The sequence below is a fragment of the Sus scrofa genome, chromosome 2 (assembly GCF_054392235.1).
Source record: "Sus scrofa isolate SSC_HxYL_T2T_F1_AM1 chromosome 2, Sscrofa_HxYL_maternal_Yorkshire_Landrace_v2.0, whole genome shotgun sequence".
In the NCBI taxonomy this organism is placed as follows: domain Eukaryota; kingdom Metazoa; phylum Chordata; class Mammalia; order Artiodactyla; family Suidae; genus Sus; species Sus scrofa.
This window is the reverse complement of record NC_139384.1, coordinates 29956690-29976048: the sequence shown is the minus strand read 5'-3', so window position 1 is coordinate 29976048 and position 19359 is coordinate 29956690. Positions and strand designations below refer to the sequence as shown.

At 49.1% G+C, this 19359-nt stretch overlaps 1 protein-coding gene across 6 annotated transcripts in view; it reads left to right on the top strand.

The window, feature by feature from the left end:
• NAT10 (N-acetyltransferase 10) overlaps positions 1 to 19359 on the top strand; it is a 40901-nt gene that overhangs the window by 9813 nt on the left and 11729 nt on the right. For all 6 annotated transcript variants that reach the window (XR_014837086.1, XM_003122875.6, XM_005661020.4 and 3 more), the window contains exons 7-19: positions 967 to 1081; positions 1178 to 1285; positions 4764 to 4897; positions 6184 to 6277; positions 6421 to 6519; positions 10424 to 10560; positions 14094 to 14218; positions 14629 to 14779; positions 15053 to 15149; positions 16589 to 16705; positions 17719 to 17820; positions 17910 to 17984; positions 18572 to 18688. Coding sequence is in view for 5 of the 6 variants with exons in the window: in XM_003122875.6 (XP_003122923.1) it covers positions 967 to 1081; positions 1178 to 1285; positions 4764 to 4897; positions 6184 to 6277; positions 6421 to 6519; positions 10424 to 10560; positions 14094 to 14218; positions 14629 to 14779; positions 15053 to 15149; positions 16589 to 16705; positions 17719 to 17820; positions 17910 to 17984; positions 18572 to 18688 (1471 nt within the window). In the remaining variant the exon portion in view is untranslated. The remainder of the gene's footprint in view (positions 1 to 966; positions 1082 to 1177; positions 1286 to 4763; positions 4898 to 6183; positions 6278 to 6420; positions 6520 to 10423; positions 10561 to 14093; positions 14219 to 14628; positions 14780 to 15052; positions 15150 to 16588; positions 16706 to 17718; positions 17821 to 17909; positions 17985 to 18571; positions 18689 to 19359) is intronic.

The following is a 19359-nucleotide window of genomic DNA, read 5'->3' as shown; positions in this document are numbered from 1 at the left end:
TGTAGCCTCCGAAAAGTCCTGCAGCACCAGGGACCCCGCCGAGCCCCTTTGAGGGAACACCAGTTAGCCACATGTGAAACGCCTTAGGGAGGAAGAAGCTGTGGCCTGCGTAGGTGGTGCTCAGCCAGAGCAGGTTTGCCCCTGGGGAGCCTCACCAATGTCCAGAGACATCCTGATGTGGGTGTCCTGGGGGAGAAGGGGTGTTGCTGGAGGGGAGAGGACAGGGATGCTGCTGAGCAGCTTACAAGGCACCGCAAAGCCCCTCCAACAAAGAATTACCTGCTCCAGACTGTCAGTCGTGCTGAGGTTTCGCAGTGCTGGCCTCGGTGAGCATTTCTGATTTCACCCCCCAACCCCATGCTGCTCAGTAGGAGTGGGCCTGGAGGTAGCCCAGGGCTTCTGGATGGAAGCGAAGCCTGTGAAGGTAGAGTGTGCGAGGCCCTTTTCTTGCAGTTGTGGGAGAAGCTTGGATTTTACAGCCAAAGATGTTTTTCCACACTCAAAAATGTTTGTGTCATAGGGCTAAAGGGAGCTTTCCTCCCCACCCTTTATTTTGTCCTCCTCGTGGAAGAAAGTCAGTCCATTGGTATATATGCTTGTTTGTTTCCCTGTGTGGCTGCTGAGCCTCTGCGGGTGGGGTTGGAGTTCCCCACTTCAGGGAGCTGGAGCGTGAGCCGGGGAGGGTGTGGAAGGGCCCGGGACCCTGGGAGCAGCAGCTTCTGCACCGTAGGAGCCCTTGTGCTCAGTCTCTTAAGCGAGTTCCCGTTTTCTTGTTCACTGTGTCAAGCCTGTTGGAGCACCTTCTGCAGGAGGCTGGAAGTCATCTGGCCCTGCTGTCCAGCTGGTTTTGGCTGGCTCCCGCTTTTTTAGAGACGTGGAGCTAGATAATTTTCTTGGAGAAAAGCCTCTCCCTTGGGGTGTAGACGTTGCCTCCCGGCCCCTCACGACGGTGGTTTTGTTTCTCAGATTTATCCTTTCTCTGGCCTCGTGTAAGAAGTGTCTCGTCATCGACGACCAGCTCAACATCCTGCCCATCTCCTCCCACGCCGCCAGCATCGAGGCCCTACCTCCCCAGACCCCGGTGAGCCGCCCCGGGGTCCGGGAATCTGGGAGAGGCCGCGCTTTCTGTGCTCACCTCCGGTGGCAGCGGCCAACCTTCTCCTCTCCTTTGTGGTAGGATGAGAGTCTTGGTCCTTCTGACCTGGAGCTGAAGGAGCTGAAGGAGAGCTTGCAGGACACCCAGCCCGTGGGCGTGCTGGTGGACTGCTGCAGGACCCTAGACCAGGTGAGTGTGGCGTCCGAACACCCCCACGGAGCAGCACGGCGGGAAGACAGCAGGCAGAAAGCAGGAACTGAGTTTGGACAGCTTGAGGCTTGGCTCCTGTCTGGGGAAAGAAGGAGCCTTTTCTGGCTCACGCTCAGGCAGGCGGTAGCTGCAGGGGTTCACAGCAGAGATCTGCTGCTCGCCTCCCCCCTTCCCCTTCCCCCGGGTTTACAGTCCCGCGAGCTGGGTGCTGGGGCACAGGGGTAACATTTAAAGAGGAGCTCCTCCAGCACTCCAGAGGGTGATGTACCTATGTGCTTTAAGTTTTGATGCCATAAGTGAGGACAGCTGGAGGCCCCTGTTCCAGGGTGAGGTCTGATGAAGGAGGCTGTGCACTCGATCTCCAGATTCGGACAGCAGATCGGGTAGGAGCTGCCAGGATGCACGTATGTGCTCCCTGAAGTGGCAAGGGCTGGTAAACCTGGCTTCTCCGCTGCTTCCTGGGCAGTGATGGGAACTGAATGGCCATGGCCCAGAGGCTTGCATGCTGTCAGATGTGTTCGGGGTTCCGGTCCAGCCTGAGCCAGACAAACAGCCTGGGCTCAGCGCTGGGCTCTTCCCTCCTGATGGAAAACAGCTGCAGTGATGCCGCCCACTCGGGCCTCAGTCTGGTTTCCCGTTACATTCTGGAAATAGGATCACCAGCTACAAAGCTCTCTCTGCGGCAGAGGCTGCAGGCTCTAGGCTGCTTTCAGCCACTTCCTGGTACCTTCTTCATCATCAGAGAGAGGGAATGAGAGAGGTTGCAGAAAGGGCAGAAGAGGGGAAAACTGCAATGCAGTAGTAGTATTACAAGGAAATAAATAGCCCGTGGCAAAAAAAAAAAAAGCACCCAACAACAACAGCAACAAAAAGACCAGAAAGTACGAAAGTGTGCATCAGAGATAGAAAAGTGTTCCTGCTTGGCCGTCCCCCTCTGCGGAGACAGTTGTTATTGATGGTTTATTGTCTGTCTTTCTGGAACTTTTTCTATGCATATAAATGGATATTTTAAACATCTACGAAGGGATCACACTGTACAGAGCGTAACTGGTCCCCATTGGCTTGAGTCCAGCTTTTCTGCTATTATAAGCAATGTCGTTAGGACATTCTTACAGATACAGATCTGGGGGCACTAGTTTCCAGGAGAATTGTGGGGTTAGAGTTCGTGTGTATTAAAATGCGTGGAACCCCCACCAGTGTATGAAAAGGCCTTATTCTCTGCAGTCTTGCCAACACTGGGTACTCTTTTTTGCTTTTTAGGGCCGCACCCATGGCGTATGGAGGTTCCCAGGCTTGGGGTCCAAATGGAGCGACAGCTGCCAGCCTACACCACAGCCACAGCAACACCAGATCTGAGCCGTGTCTGTGACCTACACCACAGCTCATGGCAATGCCAGATCCTTAACCCACTGAGCAAGGCCAGGGAGTGAACACGCAGCCTCATGGTTCCTGGTCAGATTCGTTTCCGCTGCGCCATGGTGGGAACTCCAACTCTGGGTACTCTTAAACTTGCAAGTCTTTACCATTCTGATATAGGAACACAGGATCATTGTTTCAATTTGTGTTGCTTTAGTTATGAGAGAAGCAGGTACCTTTTTCTTAGAATTACTGGTCATCTGTTTCACTTGATTTTGTAAACCAGCCTGCTTTGCTTCTTTGTATTGTTTTTTGACTTTAGGCTATTTTAGAATGAAGTTTTTAGTCCAGACTTCATACCCTTTTATCATATTAGTGGATACTTCTAGTTATGTTTTAAACTTTTCCGTTCTAAAGCAAACTACAAATGACACAATACAGCATTCAGCAAAGGCCAAGTTAAGACAAGTAGGATCTGGGTTCCCCCCCTAGTGTTTCCATCTGGAGAGACTCCAGCTTCTCGAAGCCTCTCTCCTTTCTTCCCTTCCATCTGCCTGGGCCTGAGTCTCATCAGGATCTTCTAAGTGTCACTACTTGGTCGAGTCCAGCAGCTTCTTTAGGACTGGACAGGCCAGGCTGGACCATCAGGTCTTCTGCCCAGTCTCGATGGCCTGTTCCCAGGGCAGATCCCACTTGGGGAACAGAGTTTGGCCCTGGAGTAGTATGTGGTCCCTGCTCTCATTCAGCAGTGTTGACACCTTGTTTCCTTTTGGGGGGCCGGGCACCCCTCCAGGCCCAGGGCTCAGCAGTGAGCAAGTGAGATACACCTGCTTTATGGGCTTACTTTCTGGTGGGATGAGGCAGGCAGAGAATCAAGGCAACTAGCGAATCCTCTGGTGCAGAGGGAGGCGCTATGTAGATAGAGAAGCATGAAGACCAGCAGGGAAGGGCAGGGAGTCCCTGGAGGAAGAGGGGCTGCAGGTGCACATGTGGTCAGGGAGGGCCTCGTCGAGAAGGTGACATTTGAGCAGGCTTGAAGCAGTTGAGAAACGAGCCCTGTGGCTCTGTGTAGGGAGCGTGCTCCTGGTGGAGGGCTCGCCAGGTACACAGGCCTGAAGTAGGAGTGTACCTGGTGTGCCCGAGCACTTGCACAGAGGCTGATGCTCAAGCAGAGCGAGTGGATGAGGGAAGGAGGAGATGGTGGAGGTCTGGCAGTGCGGGCCTGGGGCTTACACTGCGAGGTGGGGTCGGCTGAGAGTTTTTTGCTTAGGGTCTCAGCATAGCTGCCAGAGGGTTATCTGGGCTTCATTTAAAAATTAATTAATTAATTAATTAATTCCAGTTATCTTTTGTTCTTGTTTTCTTTAACAAATAATTTATTTGCTTATTCAGTTGAAGGACTGCCTTGTGCTTCTTGAAGCCATATTCGTAGACCCCTGCCCCCCCCCGCCCCCAGGCTTAATTTGAAAAGCATCCCTCTGGCTGCTGTATTTATTGTGCTGGGTCTAGATTATAAGGGAAGGAAGGTGGGGGCAAGGAAGACAAACGAGGAGGCTGCTGGAATCATGGAGGCAAGACTGGCTGGCAGCCTGGACCAGGGCGCTGGAGGAAGGAGGATGGTGAGGGAAGTAGGGTTTTTGTGATTTGGAGGTGGTATAGACAGGGTTTGCTGATGAATCCGGGACGGGCTTCCGGCCTGAACAGTTGGACAGTTAACTGGGGAAGGTCATAGGTGGAGGAGGATTGAGGGGACATTGAGGGACATTCGATGTTCAGGGTGAAGTTTGAGACGTCTCGTCTGTTAGACGTAGAGGTGGAAAGCGGGGCCGTTGTGTATGTGTATGAGTCTGGCCTGCGGGGGAGAGGTCTGGCTGGGCATGTGAATTTGGGGGTTGTCAGCGTCTAACTGGTGTTGAAAGCCTTGAGAGCAGGAGATGACCAAGGGCGTGAGAGTCCCAGTGCTGGGCCTTGCTTTCTGGTCTGTAAGCACTGCCCCCCTTGGTTTAGCTTTGGTGTCACCTGACTTCTCTGCGGTGAAGGTGGCCGATGGCTGGACCTTGGCCTTTCTCAAAGCTCACCTAGTGTGTTTCTCTTCCCACAGGCCAAAGCTGTCTTAAAATTCATCGAGGGCATCTCTGAAAAGACCCTGAGGAGTACTGTGGCGCTCACAGCTGCCCGAGGAAGGGGAAAATCTGCAGCCCTGGGATTGGCCATCGCTGGGGCGGTGGCTTTCGGGTAAGGGTCCCCCATCTTCAGGCCCCCTGGGCTCTGTGGGAGCAGCGTGCGGGAGCAGCGGTCCGGGGACAGCGAGACTGTTCCTGGGTCTGAGTGAACTCCTGTGTGATTTCTCTAGGACTTGGGTTCCTGTCTAGAAACAGCAATACCGTTTCCCCCCCCCAAAGCCCCAAAGATGCACATATACACGTGAGGGCACACCGGGGCCTTTGTGATCATTATTTAGAGTTGAGCAAACACACAAGCGCAAAGACATCGAGGGTTCAGATGAGGGGGCTTGAAAGCTTAGGAGAGGCGCATGGCATGACCAGCCTTGCTTACTGAGAAGAGTACACATAGGACATTTTGGTGATTTTGATCAATAGAAGATGTTTGCTTCTGAGGAGCTGCCTTTTGAGTGTGATGTTCCTTTCAGTTCTTTTGTCCTGGGTGGGAGATTTATGCAGCTGCCAGGAGAGCATGTGTTTCCAGCTTTGCAGACATAAATAGTAGATCTAGAATTTACCACGTCTTCCTGTGTGCATTGTCTTCCTTGGTGCTCCTAATAGCAAAGTTAGCATTTCCCAGAGGGATGAACCCAGGGAGTTTCAGTGGCTCACCCAAGAAGCCCCAAGGCAGTGCTGGTAGCGCTGGAGCCAAGCTCAGCTTCTGCTTCCTAGTTCTTTGTTCCTCTCTCGGCTCCAGCCTCACCCCTCAGCCATTAGCATCCTTTATACTGAACCCTCGAAGGTTCACCCCCGCCTTGGCCTGAGCATGACTGAGCACCTTGGCTTCACAGTTTGAAACCCTCTCAGCACAGCTAGTGGTGAAAGGGCAGCTGGCTCATGTTTCCGTGTGCAGGACTGAGGGCGGCAAGCCAGCCCTGACCCTTAGGGCCTGGTCCCCGCCACACCCTCAGTGGTGCACATTCACAGATGCCGGTTGCAAATTGCCAGGACCTGCCACCTTCAAGTTAGCAGTGTGTTTTCATTAGTTTGGGAGGGAAAAATATCCTCGGGTCTGGAGTTGCTTTACTTTTCCTCCCCAAAACGTGTCCTGACTTTTTTTCCTGCTGTCATCTCTGGTTACTACCAAATAAAATGTTTTTCTTTCTTTCCCTTTCTTTCTTTCTTTCTTTCTTTCTAAAATGTTTTTCTTTCTTTCCCTTTCTTTCTTTCTTTCTTTCTTTCTTTCTTTCTTTCATTCATTCTTTCTTTCCTTCTTTCTTTCCTTCTTTCTTTCTTTCTTTTCTCCAAACATTTCTTAGATTTCCGATGACTTTAAAAAAACCCTCTTTGGTTCAACAGGTACTCCAATATCTTTGTTACCTCACCGAGCCCGGATAACCTCCACACGCTGTTTGAATTTGTGTTTAAAGGATTTGATGCTCTGCAATATCAGGTAGGAGATTGGAATAAGAGTTTATTGTGATTCCAGGCTGAGTGTCAATCCAGGGGAAGTCCTGAGAACACCAGCTTTCTTAACACTCAGTTTCTGAAACTTGTTTCTAATAGTTGTCATTGGTTTGGCTCTTTTCCCATCAGGAGCATCTGGATTATGAGATCATTCAGTCTCTAAATCCTGAATTTAATAAAGCGGTGATCAGAGTGAACGTATTTCGGGAACACAGGCAGACCATTCAGGTGAGGCTTGGTCTAAAACCCTGCCGCTTAGGGCCAGTATCCTGCCGTGGATAAATACTCTTAAGGTCTCTGCTTTTGTAGTTGCTTTCTGCGCTGTGTACTTTAGATAGTGTTGTGGTTTTATGGTGTCTTTTAGATAGTGTTGTGGTTTTATGGTAAACATGTTCCAGGTTTTCAGCCTCCTCTAAAGAATGATGTTCAAGCAGCCTAACAAATGTATGTAGCCAGATTGGGAAGGTGTAGTTTTGTCCCCTGAGAAATGGAGCGGGTAGGATCGTAAGTGTGCTGATGGGCTGAGGGAAACATAATCACTTTTTCTGACGTCATTTCTAATTTTGCTCAGTTACAGCAGGTTTGGAAATGATGCATCTGTGACTAGAACAGTAACCTCACCATTTAAAAGAAAAAAAGGACTTTGTTACATGTACTCTGAATATTTGTGGTTTAGCCAGTGGCCTAGTTTCCTTTTTAAACAGCATCTCCCTGAAAGCTCTATAAATCTCCAGTGCTCTGTGAGCCTGAATGGTCTCTACTTGTCCAAAAGCTGCAATTTTGTTAAATCGTGACGGGCTTACAGAAGAGACGGAGACCCGTGGGCTCCTAATGGAGCAGCTTTATTGATTATTTTTGAGGTTGGGTTGGGGCAGGAAGTGGGCCAGGTAAACTTGGCGGTTTATGCCCTTGACCTTTATGCCCGTGAGGCACATGTATATGCCTGTCGGGGGGTATAGCTTTTATCAGAGATCAAGGTTGTAAGGAATGGTAAGTATTTATGCCTTTTCCCTCAAGGATCTTAATTTTTTTCTTGCTGGGTCTTTTTCTAGACCCTCTTCATTCTGTATATTTCTTCCTGCCTTTGCCTGCTTCCCTCAGCGGAGAGGAGGAAAGGCTGGTGTTGGGTAGGGTGGGCTGGGGGGCAGGCTGCAGGCGGTGAACACGGAGATCTGTTACAGCTCAAGAAAAACACACAAACCAAAGAAGGAAAACGTTTCCCCGAAACGCTTGGCTCAGCACTTGCTACTTCTTGGATCTGTCATCACAGACCCTCTCCTATTACTGGAGTCATTTTGTCTCCAGACTGGACTTTAAGTGCAGAAGAGGTGACCTGACTTTATGAGGCTACATTTGTGCCCCTTTGAGGCATCTTCTTTCTTGCTGGAAATTGAGAAATAGAGGAATATTAATGTCGGCCATGCCTCTCCAGGGGCCTGCTTTCTGCTGCTTTTATGAGGTGCTTGTTTAGTTTTTCTCCATAAGAATCCAAGACACGGGGCCCCATTGAGGACATGTATCCTGCTGGTGCAAATGAGTGGGGTCTCTGCCTCTTTGATTGAGCAACTTCTAGCAAAGCAGTTTAAAAATCTTATTTGTGGAGCTCCCATCATGGCTCAGCAGGAACAAATCTGACTAGTATCCATGAGGATGCAGGTTTGATTCCTGCCCTCAGTCGGTGGGTTAAGGATCTGGTGTTGCCATGAGCTGTGGTGTAGGTCACAGATGCTGCTCAGATCTCGTGTTGCTGTGGCCCTAGCCTGGGAACCTCCATATGCCATGGGTATGGCCCTAAAAACATTAAAAAAAAAAAAAACAAAAAAACAAAAAAAACCCTTTTTTGTAATGAAGTACTTATAAACTGCAGGAAAGCACAGAGACCAGTATAAAATAACACTCAAATGCCCAGACCTCAGGCTTAAGAAACGCTGATGTCTCGCTGTTTGCTGTGTTTGTTTCATATTTTCCGAGGGTGGGGGGATTTTCATCTTTTTTTTTTTTTTTTTTTTTTTTAAGGCTGCACTCGCTGCATATGGAAGTTCCCAAGCTAGGGGTCAAATTGGAGCTACAGCTGCTGGCCTACACCACAGCCACAGCAACCCAGGATCCGAGCTGAGTTTGCAACCGATATACCACAGCTCACAGCAACACTGGATCCTTAACCCACCGAACCCACAACCTTATGGTTCCTAGTCGGATTCATTTCTGCTGCACCACGATGGGAACTCCTGTTTCATATTTTAAAAAGCCGTTTATATTTTTGTTGTAAAAATCTGAAACCTCGCAGGCACAGTTGAAGTTCCTCTTGTACCCTTCCCCAGCCATTCCCTTCTGTCCGTCCGCACAGCAAACTCCTCTCTGAGAATGGTGTGTTTGCTTTCAATTCACCTGTTTCTGTTTCATTACATGATTATGAAACCATCGATGTTAACGTACTATACTTGTCCTTTTTGAGCCTGTCTTTGTTCACTCAACATTTGTTCTCAGGATTTGTCCAGATTGAAGTGTATAGGTCTGGTTGACTCGTTTTTAAGCACTGTTTGAAGTACATTACAATTTATTTATGTTTCAAGAATTGGAATTGTTAGGTTTTAGGGTTTGTGTAGATTTCCAGCTTTCTTGGATTTTTTCCAAATTCTCCTTTAAAGTGTTTGTACAGATTTACTTTCACCTCAATCCTTTCTCAGGTTTTTATATCCCCCCCATCCTATGAACACTGGCTGTTTTACTGCTGTTTAAGTGTTGCTTGTCTGCGTGTGAAATGAGATCTCCTTATTGTCTTCATTTTGCGCTGATTACCAGTGAGGTTGAGTACCTTTATGGTAATCGGCTGTTTAGGTTTCCTTTTCTGTAAAATACCTTTTCATGGCCTTTTGCAAAGTTTCAAAATAGCAGGAACCTCTAAAGAAACTGAAAGCATTGTTTGTATGCCAGCTCTTTGGCCTAAGGGTGCCAAGCTAGCTCATGGCAAGTTTGTGACATTAGATGGCCAAGCTAGAGAGTTCCCGTCGTGGCTAAGTGGTTAACGAATTTGACTAGCATCCATGAGCACAGAGGTTCGATCCCTGTCCTTGCTCAGTGGGTTAAGGATCTGGCATTGCTGTGAGCTGTAGTGTAGGTGGAAGACTCAGCTTGGATCCTTTGTTGCTGTGCCTGGGCGTTGCTACAGCTCTGATTCGACCCCTAGCCTGGGAACCTCCACATGCCTAAAGTGCGGCCCTAAAAAGCAAAAAAAAAAAAAAAAGATGGACAAGCTAATAACATAAATAAGGACGTGTGAGCTTTGAGAAGGGAATAAGTTTACTTATTTATTTGCTTTTTAGGGCCTCACCCATGGCATTTGAAAATTTCCAGGCTAGGGGTCTAATTGGAGCTCCAGCTGCTGGCCTACGCCGCAGCCACAGCAACATGGGTTCCGCATTTGCGACCTACACCGCAGCTTTCAACCACTGAGTGAGGCCAGGGATTGAATCCGAAGCCTCATGGGTACTGGTCAGGTTCATTATTGCCGAGCCACAACAGGAACTCCCAAGAAGGGAACAAGTGTTAGAAGTGTCCCCACCAGCAGTGTGGGGGTGGGGGGGGGGTGTGTCTTGACCTTTGTACTGACAGTGTCAGAGCAGCACACACAGTACCCAGCATGTAGGGGATGCTTGAGAACCCTGACTTCTTCCTCTTTAGCCATTGCTGGGGCCAAGCTTGCCTCTGGCCCCCTGGCCAGAATGAGGCTGGGGAGAAGCATGAGAAGACGAGAGAGGAGAGAAAGGGAAGGGAGGCACCACGTGTCAACTGCTGTGTCCCGGGTGGGGCATTTTTACAGATTTACCTGATTTTTTTTTTTTTTCCTCAAGCAGCCATCAGGTATTTCCTCCATTTTCCGGAGAGGAATCTGAGGCTCTGAGATGATGTGACCTACCCGGGGTCACACAGTCATTGGTGAAACCGTTTGGACCCAGGTGTCTGACTCTAAGCCCATGCCAACTTTGCACAGGCAGGGAAAAGTGGAAAGGAGGAGTGAGAGAAAGAAGAAAAGGGAGAGAGAGAGAAGAGAGACCTCTCTGTCAACACATTGGTGATCGCAGCTGTGCCAGTAGCTGGCCAAGCTAATGATACAAACGTTTCTTTCCCGCAGTATATACATCCTGCCGATGCTGTGAAACTGGGCCAGGCCGAACTTGTTGTGATTGACGAAGCTGCCGCCATCCCCCTCCCCCTGGTGAAGAACCTCCTGGGCCCCTACCTTGTTTTCATGGCATCCACCATCAACGGGTGAGACACCTCGGGCAGGAGCCGTTGCTCCCGTGCGGGTTGTTCCTGGTTGGATTGTGTTTTAAGGAATATGGCCTGGGCCTGGGTGCTTAGGGCTGATGGCTGAAGCTTGATTCTTTGGGGCTGCTTCACTCTGTCCTTGGCCTTCTGCAAATGGGAGCTGACCCCTTCATAAAAAACTGCAGCTCATTTCTGGTCTGAGCCGCAGCCCACCAGGATGGTCCCCACAAGACTGAAGAATTTCCTAACCCAGTTAAGTGTCTCCTGTCTGTAGGCCTGATCGAGTTCTAAAGAGTACATAGATGGCCGTACCAATGTCTTGTATCTTAGAATTATGTGAAAATATCGTATGAAATAAAGTAACTGTATAATTATCATAAGAAAGCAGACTTATGATTGAAGGGCTTTTTAAAAGATTTTTTAAACATTCAGTTCTTGTTTTCTATAGGAAAGTTCAAAAGGTAAGGTAAACAAAAGGAAAAATTAGAGGTCATCTGACCATCTAGAGACAGCTTCTGTTAGAATTGTGTATATTTTCTGTGCACGTATTTTGCTTTTTCATTTTGAATGAGAACTTAAATAGTTTGCATTTGTTTTAAATCTGCCTTTTTTTTTTTTTGGTTTTTAGGGCTGCACCTGTGGCATATGGAAGTTCCCAGGCTAGGGGTCGAATCAGAGCTGCTGTTGCTGATTGCGCCATAGCCACGGCAATGCAGGATCTGAGCTGCACCTGTAACCTATACCACAGCTTGCAGCAACGCCAGATCCTTAACCTACTGAGCGAGGCCAGGGATAGAACCCACCTCCTCATGGATACTAGTCAGGTTCATAACCACTGAACCACAAGGAAACTCCTGAATTTGCTTTTTTATGTAAGACCATACTGTGAAATCTTTCTAGGTCAATATATACATATCTTCAATATTGGAAAGCTTTCTATATGGAAGTCACATCTTTAAGAGATAATTTTATATTACAGATTAATTATTGTGACTGTTTTACACTAAAAATCATTAAATAGATTATACTCTTTATGGTTAACAGATTTACTGAGATATAACTCATATAGTAGTTTTCTCATTTAACATGTATAATTCAGTGTTTATTAAGTATACTCAGAGTTGTGCAACCATCACCACAATCAAATTTAGAACATTTTCATTGCCTTGGAAAGAAATCCCATACCCCTTAATTATCATCCTCTAGTTCTTCTCTACCCCCCAGTTCTAGGGAACCACTAATCAACTTTCTCTGTCTATGGATTTGCCTGTTCTGGACACTTCATATAAATGGAGTCAGAATGTGTGTCTTTTGTGACTGCCTTCTTTTACTTACCCTGATGTTTTCAAGGTTCATCCCTGTAGCTTGAATCAGTGCTTTATTCCTTTTTATGGTCAAATAATATTCCATTGTTATGTTTATAAACATTTGTTTTTTCATTCATTCCTTGACGGACATTGGATTGTTTCCGTCGTTAGGCTATTAGGAATAATGCCGCTCTGAACATACATGTACAGTTTTTGTGTGAACATATTTTCCATTTTCTTGGTATACCCAAAAGTGGAATTAGTGGGTCAAGAGGTAACTTTCTGTTAAATTGTTCGAAGAACTGCCAGATTGGTTTCCAAAGCAGCTGCACCATTTTACATTCCCACCAGTAGCGTTGGAGGGTTCCAGTTTTTCTGTGTCCTTGCTAGCATCTATATATCTTTTTTTTTAATATCTTTTTTTGTTTGTTTTGTTTTTGTTTTTTTAGGGCCATATCCTCAGCATATGGAGGGTACCAGGCTAGGGGTCGAATTGGACCTAGAGCTGCCGGCCTACACCAGACCCACAGCAACACGGGATCCGAGCCACATCTGTGACCTACATCACAGCTCACAGCAATGCCAGATCCTTAACCCGCTGAGCGAGGCCAGGGATCGAACCTGTGTCCTCATGGATACTGGTCAGATTCGTTTCTGCTGAGCCACGGTGGGAACTCTTGTCGTTTTGATTATAGCCATCCTAGTGAGTATGAAGTGGTGTCTCATGTGGTAATCCTTTCCATTTCCCGGATGGCTGATGCTGTGGAGGATCTTAGCATGGGCTCACTGGCCGTTGTGACCCCTGCCTCCCCGCTCATTTTTCTAATTGAGTGGTCTTTTTATTACTGAGTTGTAAGTGTTCCTCCAATATTCTAGGTACAAGTCTCGTATGTATATGACTTAGAGAAGTTTTCTCCCATTCTGTGGGTTTTTTCCCATTTTCTTGATAATGTTCTTCGAAGCACAGGTTTTTTTTAGTTTTGCTGCTTGTGCTTACTCTTTTTTTTTTTTTTTTTTTTTTAAGTCAATGGAATTCCCTTGAGAAAACTTTGCCATGTGGCACAGGCAGGAGGAATAAAACACTTTAAAATTATCAATTTTTGGATCATTGTTTAAAAGTATTATTTGAAATACAACTTTGTAAGTCAACTGTACTCCAATAAAATACAAAAAAATTTTTAAGAGGAAAAAATGTAGTATTTGAGTAAGAGGATGTATTTACACAGTATACTCATTTATAATAATGAGTCCTATGAAACGATGCAGTCCTAAAAGTAAAAGAAAACCATTGAGCAGGAGTTCCCGTCGTGGCGCAGTGGTTAACAAATCCGACTAGGAACCATGAGGTTGCGGGTTCAGTCCCTGCCCTTGCTCAGTGGGTTAACGATCCGGCGTTGCCGTGAGCTGTGGCGTAGGTTGCAGACGTGGCTCGGATCCCGCGTTGCTGTGTCTCTGGCGTAGGCCGGTGGCTACAGCTCTGATTCGACCCCTAGCCTGGGAACCTCCATATGCCCCGGGAGCGGCCCAAGAAATAGCAACAACAACAACAACAAAAGACAAAAAAAAAAAAAGAAAACCATTGAGCAGTCCGCACCTTGTGGTCATGTGGGCATGTGACAAAAGACAGGAGAAAATTCAGTTGAAAAGAGTTGGTTCAGCAATCAGATTATAGATGGTTTCCTCCCCTCCCTCTCCTAATTTTTGGATACTTGCTTTATGTCACCTTTTAAGTGAAAGTAGTCATGAAAATTACTAAATTTGTTTAATCTTGATTTTTCCAAACTGGAAATGTTCTCTGTACGTTCTTCAAGCATGTTACTTCTAATAGCAACTCTTATTAATTGGCCATTTATCTGTGTTCCATTTCCATTATGCTGAAGGCTTTATTTACGTCTTCTCAGTGCTTACTTTTTTAGTTCGCAGCCCAGGCCTGTGAGGTGTGTAGGATAATCGCCTTTTGAGGAGGAGGCTAAATGAGGTTGAGTTCCGTGCCCAGAAGCACTAAGTGGACATGCCAGGACTTGAGCCCAGGTCCCGATGATTCTGAACTGAGCCACTGTGCAGTCCTGCCTCCTTTGGGCATGGACGTGCTACACTGGAAGTTCAGAGGTGACGGCTGTCCTTGGTGAGCAAGGGTCTGGAGTTCCAGCAGGATGAGGAAAGTAGTTCTGTGTCCTCTCCTTGAGAGTGGAGTTGATGCCTGATTGCCTTTGCTTTTGCTCCCAGCTATGAGGGCACTGGCCGATCCTTGTCCCTCAAGCTAATTCAGCAGCTCCGTCAGCAGAGTGCCCAGAGCCAGGTCAGCACCACCGCTGAGAACAAGACCACGACGACAGCCCGACTGGCATCAGGTACCCCTGGAGCTCTGAGTGGGCCCACAGTGCATAGCAGGTCACTTCCGACTCTCTTGCTGGATCCTTCCCATCGTGGCAACAGGGGCAGTAACAAACCTTCCTGCCATCAGGTGGAGAGGTTGAGTTGCTGCTGAGAAACAGCAAGCCAGTGACCCCCCATGGGAGGCTGACCTGGGCCTTCTGGTGGCCCGGCTCTTGTTTGTCACTGTCTCAGGGCATTGGGCGCACTGACTTAGCAAGATCCCTTCAGGAGTGGTGTCGAGGCAAGTTGAACGCCCACCCAAACTTTTAAATTCTTGAGTTTACGTGGGCACCACGTGACAGAGAGAGAGTAGAACATTTGCCTTGCTCTTTGGGGAAAAAGGTATTTACTGCTTGTTCTTATTGTGTGTGTGTCTTGGGAACAGCGCGAACTCTGCATGAGGTTTCCCTGCAGGAGTCGATCCGATACGCCCCTGGGGACGCAGTGGAGAAGTGGCTCAACGACCTGCTCTGCCTGGATTGTCTCAACATAACTCGGATCGTCTCCGGCTGCCCCTTGCCTGAAGCCTGTGAGCTGTATCCTCCTCCGTTTGTTCTGTGAAAGGGAGGGGGGCGACCGCAGCATCAAGGGGTTTTGGCCCTTTGCTTCACAGGCTGCTGCTCTAGGGAGAGGGAGCGGTTGTGCCTTGTTTATTTCCCTTCTCTTCCTGCCCTGTCCCATTTCTGCTGCCAGGCAGGGCACCCTCTTCCCAAGCCGAGGGAAACTACATACCCAGGTGGCCCTTAGAAACAGTGTGTCCTGTTTGGGGCTCTCTTTGCTTTGTTTTGGTTGCTTAACTCCAAACTCAGCTACTATGTCAACAGAGATACCCTCTTTTGCTACCACAAGGCCTCCGAGGTTTTTCTCCAACGCCTCATGGCCCTCTACGTGGCTTCTCACTACAAGGTAACTGCAGCCAGCCCTTGGGGGGACTTCAGCAGTGAATTCCAATGCTCGGCAGTGCCCTTTTACTTGGCTTTTTGCATTGTTTCTCACCCAGTGGCTCAGGTGATCATTCCCTGGGACTCGGGTGTCCTGATGTTGGTGGGGGCAGTAGTGCTGCTGGAGGGGTTGCGTTTCCCATCGTTGTTCACGCTTGTCTCGGGCTTCCAGCTTTGCATACAGAGTGAGGGATTTCTGCATGGAGCTCCATGCGTGGTAGCTGGAGAGGGTGGAAAGTTTTGCCCATTTTGAATGAGGTTCTTTTATTTCTGAGGCTAAATGGGTGGACTGAGATGACATGGCAGTTGTAACCCAGGGGTGCTCTTGGGCTGTAGACCAGCCTGGTTATTTTTAATTTTTCTTTTCTTTTCTTTTCTTTTTTTTTTTTTTTGTGTGTGTGTGTGTGTGTGTGTTTTTGCCTTTTCTAGGGCCGTTTTCGTGGCATATGGAGGTTCCCAGGCTAGGGGTCTAATCGGAGCTATTGCTGCTGGACTATGCCAAAGCCACAGCAACGCGGGATCCGAGCCGAGTCTGTGACCTACATCACAGTTCACGGCAACGCTGGATCCTCAACCCACTGAGCAAGGTCAGGGATCGAACCTACAACCTCATGGTTCCTAATTGGATTCATTTCCGCTGTGCCATGATGGGAACTCCTAGCCTGGTTATTTTTAAGAAGCAGTGAATGAGAATTTGGAATATTTGAAAGTCTTAAAAAGTCCCATTGGAAAGGACAGTGTTTGAGTGTCTAGGTAGCATCTTTTTTTTGTTGTTTTTTAAGGGCCTCACCCGTGGCGTATGGAAGTTCCCAGGCTAGGGGTCAAATTGGAGCTACAGCTGCCGGCCATAGCCACAGCCATGGCAAAGAGGGATCCGAGCCACTTCTGGGACCTACACCACAACTCACAGCAATGCCAGATTCTTTAACCAACTTAGTGAGGTCAGGGATCGAACCCGCATCCTCCTGGACACTAAACGGATTTGTTTCCACTGCGCCACAATGGGAACTCCCTAGGCAGCATTTTTATGAACACCCTTTAATGGAAGGCTGAGGGTGTTAGAAGTGGTGAGAGGTTTTCCTGAAATAGCAGCCTCTAACCAGGAAGAAGTTCCCTTCCCAGCTGTGGAGGATACAGCACTAACTAAGCAGTTCTCTGCCCCAGCCCTGTAGCCTCAGCACTCGTGCTGAGGTGACAGCAGACACTGGAGGGGGTCCCACTCAGGCCGTTACAGAGGGTCTCAGGCTGGCTGGCCGACGTGTGGGGAGCCAGCACGTTGATGGGTTTCAGCACATTGCTGGGCTTTGGGGAAGGCGGGGTCTCCAGTCACCGGATGATGCTGGCATAGCCTCGAGTGAGGACAGGAGGAGGAGTGCTTCTCACTGACGGGTTTGTGCCCCACAGAACTCCCCCAACGATCTCCAGATGCTCTCTGATGCACCTGCTCACCATCTCTTCTGCCTCCTGCCGCCCGTGCCCCCCACCCAGAATGCCCTTCCAGAAGTGCTTGCTGTCATTCAGGTACGGAAGCTGAGGGGTCCTTGAGGCACTGACTTGAGGAACTGCTTGGGATCGGGGATTAGTTCCTTGGTCACTGCAGCTGGCGAGGGCAGGCTGTCGACTCCTGGTCTGGAGGCAGTGGCAGGGTGTATCCAGGCAGGCGATTGGGGTGTGCTGAAGGAAACCATCTCCCTGACACAAACCCAAAGTCCCACAGTTTGAGGATGGGTAAAAGCCAGAACCAGCCACTCATATTTTGACTTACGGCTCCTTCTGAAAGAGAACTTTGGAGACTTTGGAGTTCCCTGGTAGCCTAGTGGGTTAAGGAGCTGGCATTGTCACAGTTGTTTGATCCCTGGCCTGGGAACTTCCACATGCCGTGAATGCGGCCATAAAAAAAAAAAAGAAAAGAAATTTTTTGGTTTTCCTTCTTTATTGCAAAAGAAATACACGATACTTGTAAAATTAGATACAGATTGGAAAAAATAACATTTTTAATGGCTGGCATGTATTTGTCCATTTATCATTTTTTCTTTGGGTAAATATGGGGTCATAGCATTTGTTCATCTGTTTTCTTCCCCAGTGTGTCAAATATTCATAATCCGCACACTCATTAAAGACTGCATTGTATTTCATTACACGCACATACCACACTATGTTTATCCATCCTCTGTTAGAGCCTTGGGTCATTGTGAATTTGCGCAGTTCTGTGCAGAGCCGAGAGAGTGTCCTGCGTCTTAGTGGTGAACCCACCTGTACACCCTGCGTGGAGACCCTCTGCTGGCGTGTTTTGCTCTCTGGGCCAGGAGGGTGTCTGGAGTCTGCCTTCTTAGCAACAGTGTCAGGGTGCCCACGGGACATAGTAATGAAGTTTTCCCAACATTTCCCATGGCTGTGTTGGTTAGAGGCTTAAGCGTGAGCTGGAGTGGAAACAGCCGGCCTAGCCAGAGGAACGGGCGAGCTGGCAAGCTTCCGTGGGTGGGCTCTGAACTTGGAGCCTGCCTTCCGTCTGCCCTGCCCTGCTTCCCCCACAGGTGTGCCTCGAGGGGGAGATTTCACGCCAGTCCATCTTGAACAGCCTGTCCCGAGGCAAGAAGGCTTCGGGGGACTTGATTCCATGGACAGTGTCGGAACAGGTGATGCACTTTCTCTGGTGTGTCTGCGCGAGTGCAGCTGGCTGTGTTGGAGCCTGCATTGTTAAGTTACGGCTCGTGTCTCCCCACAGTTCCAAGATCCAGACTTCGCTGGCCTTTCTGGTGGAAGAGTTGTTCGCATTGCTGTTCACCCGGATTATCAAGGGGTAAGGTGCCCTGGTGCCTTCAAACCTGATGTGCTGTTATGAGCCACAGCTGTGTTGCTGGCCACTCCTTAGGGCAGGTGCACTTGTTTAAATACGAAGCTGGTCAAGGAGTAGAAGTTCCGGGAAGCTGGTCACGGATTAGCAGATCCGAGCTCCCCTCTGCTGTGGGTGGTTTTCCCAGGGCTGGGGGTGGGCGGGTGGGCAGGGTCATGGGATGTGCTCACCCTTCCTTCGTGAGGACAGGGGACCTGTGAGCCAGATCTGCTTCCCATGGTTACCTCCTGCCTCATCAAAGACCCCAACGAGGAGTTAGGTGTAGAGTCATCTGTTTGGAGCTGGCTGACCTGTGGACCAGAAAGCACAGCCAGTCATCCTCACGCTCATGTGGCAGGTGGGCTGCTCTTGATGGGCCAGGCAGCTGGAGAGGGGGAGTCATTCCACACTAAGGGGCTCTGCTTCAGCCCGTTGAGGGGTTTCATTGGATCTCGGCATGAAGGCTTTCTAGAAGCAATACAGGGGCGCAGAAGTTGTTTGGACTCTGAGGACATTTCTCTTCCCTTCGCCTGTTCCCCCGGGTTTGCTTCCAGATGGGCTATGGCAGCCGAGCCCTGCAGCTGCTGCAGATGTACTACGAAGGCAGATTCCCTTGTCTCGAGGAGAAGGCCCTCGAGACGTCACAAGAGATTCACACCGTCAGCAGTGAGGTGAGCGCCGTCTGGCCGAGCTCCGGCTTCCCGGGAGACGGATTGCCTGGGTCCTTGGGAGCCTCGTGGGCCACTGGCTGTGGGCTGGGCTCTCAGCTCTAGCGGCAGGTTTCCTCGCTGATTTAGGAGAAGCTGCTCTTTCTCCCCGTGGGGCCCTTGGATGAGCTTCATCAGCATCACCTGGGAACTTGGTAGAGCCCGGTTCTTGAGCTGGGCCCAGACCGCCTCGAGCCGAGGCTCCGTGCGGGGCCCAGTGGTCTGCCTTAACAAGCTCCCACGTGAAGCCGATGCATGTTCCGGCTTAAAACCACTGCTTTTCAGCCTTCTCCTCTTCGTACTGAACCCAAGCCGAGGGAAGCTCCGTCTTCCTGGGTAGGAGTGAGTAACGCTAGGAACCGGGGCGGCTTTTCACACGCCTTCATCTAGTTTTTGCCGTGTGCCTGTCCAGGAGATGGGGAAAGGGACTTGTAATTAAGGTCAGGCTCAGAGGTATCAGTTCCCAAGAGCCGAGCCATCCGGTGACAAACCTGTGCCTTCAGAACCCTACCTCTGTCTCTCTGAACATCTGTTAGGCTTTTCTCAACTGTAGGCTCCTTTTGGCATCCTGGGTTCCGAGCAGTGTGAATGCACGCATGTCGAGGGGTTTGGTATCCCTTGGGGTGATCACTGGA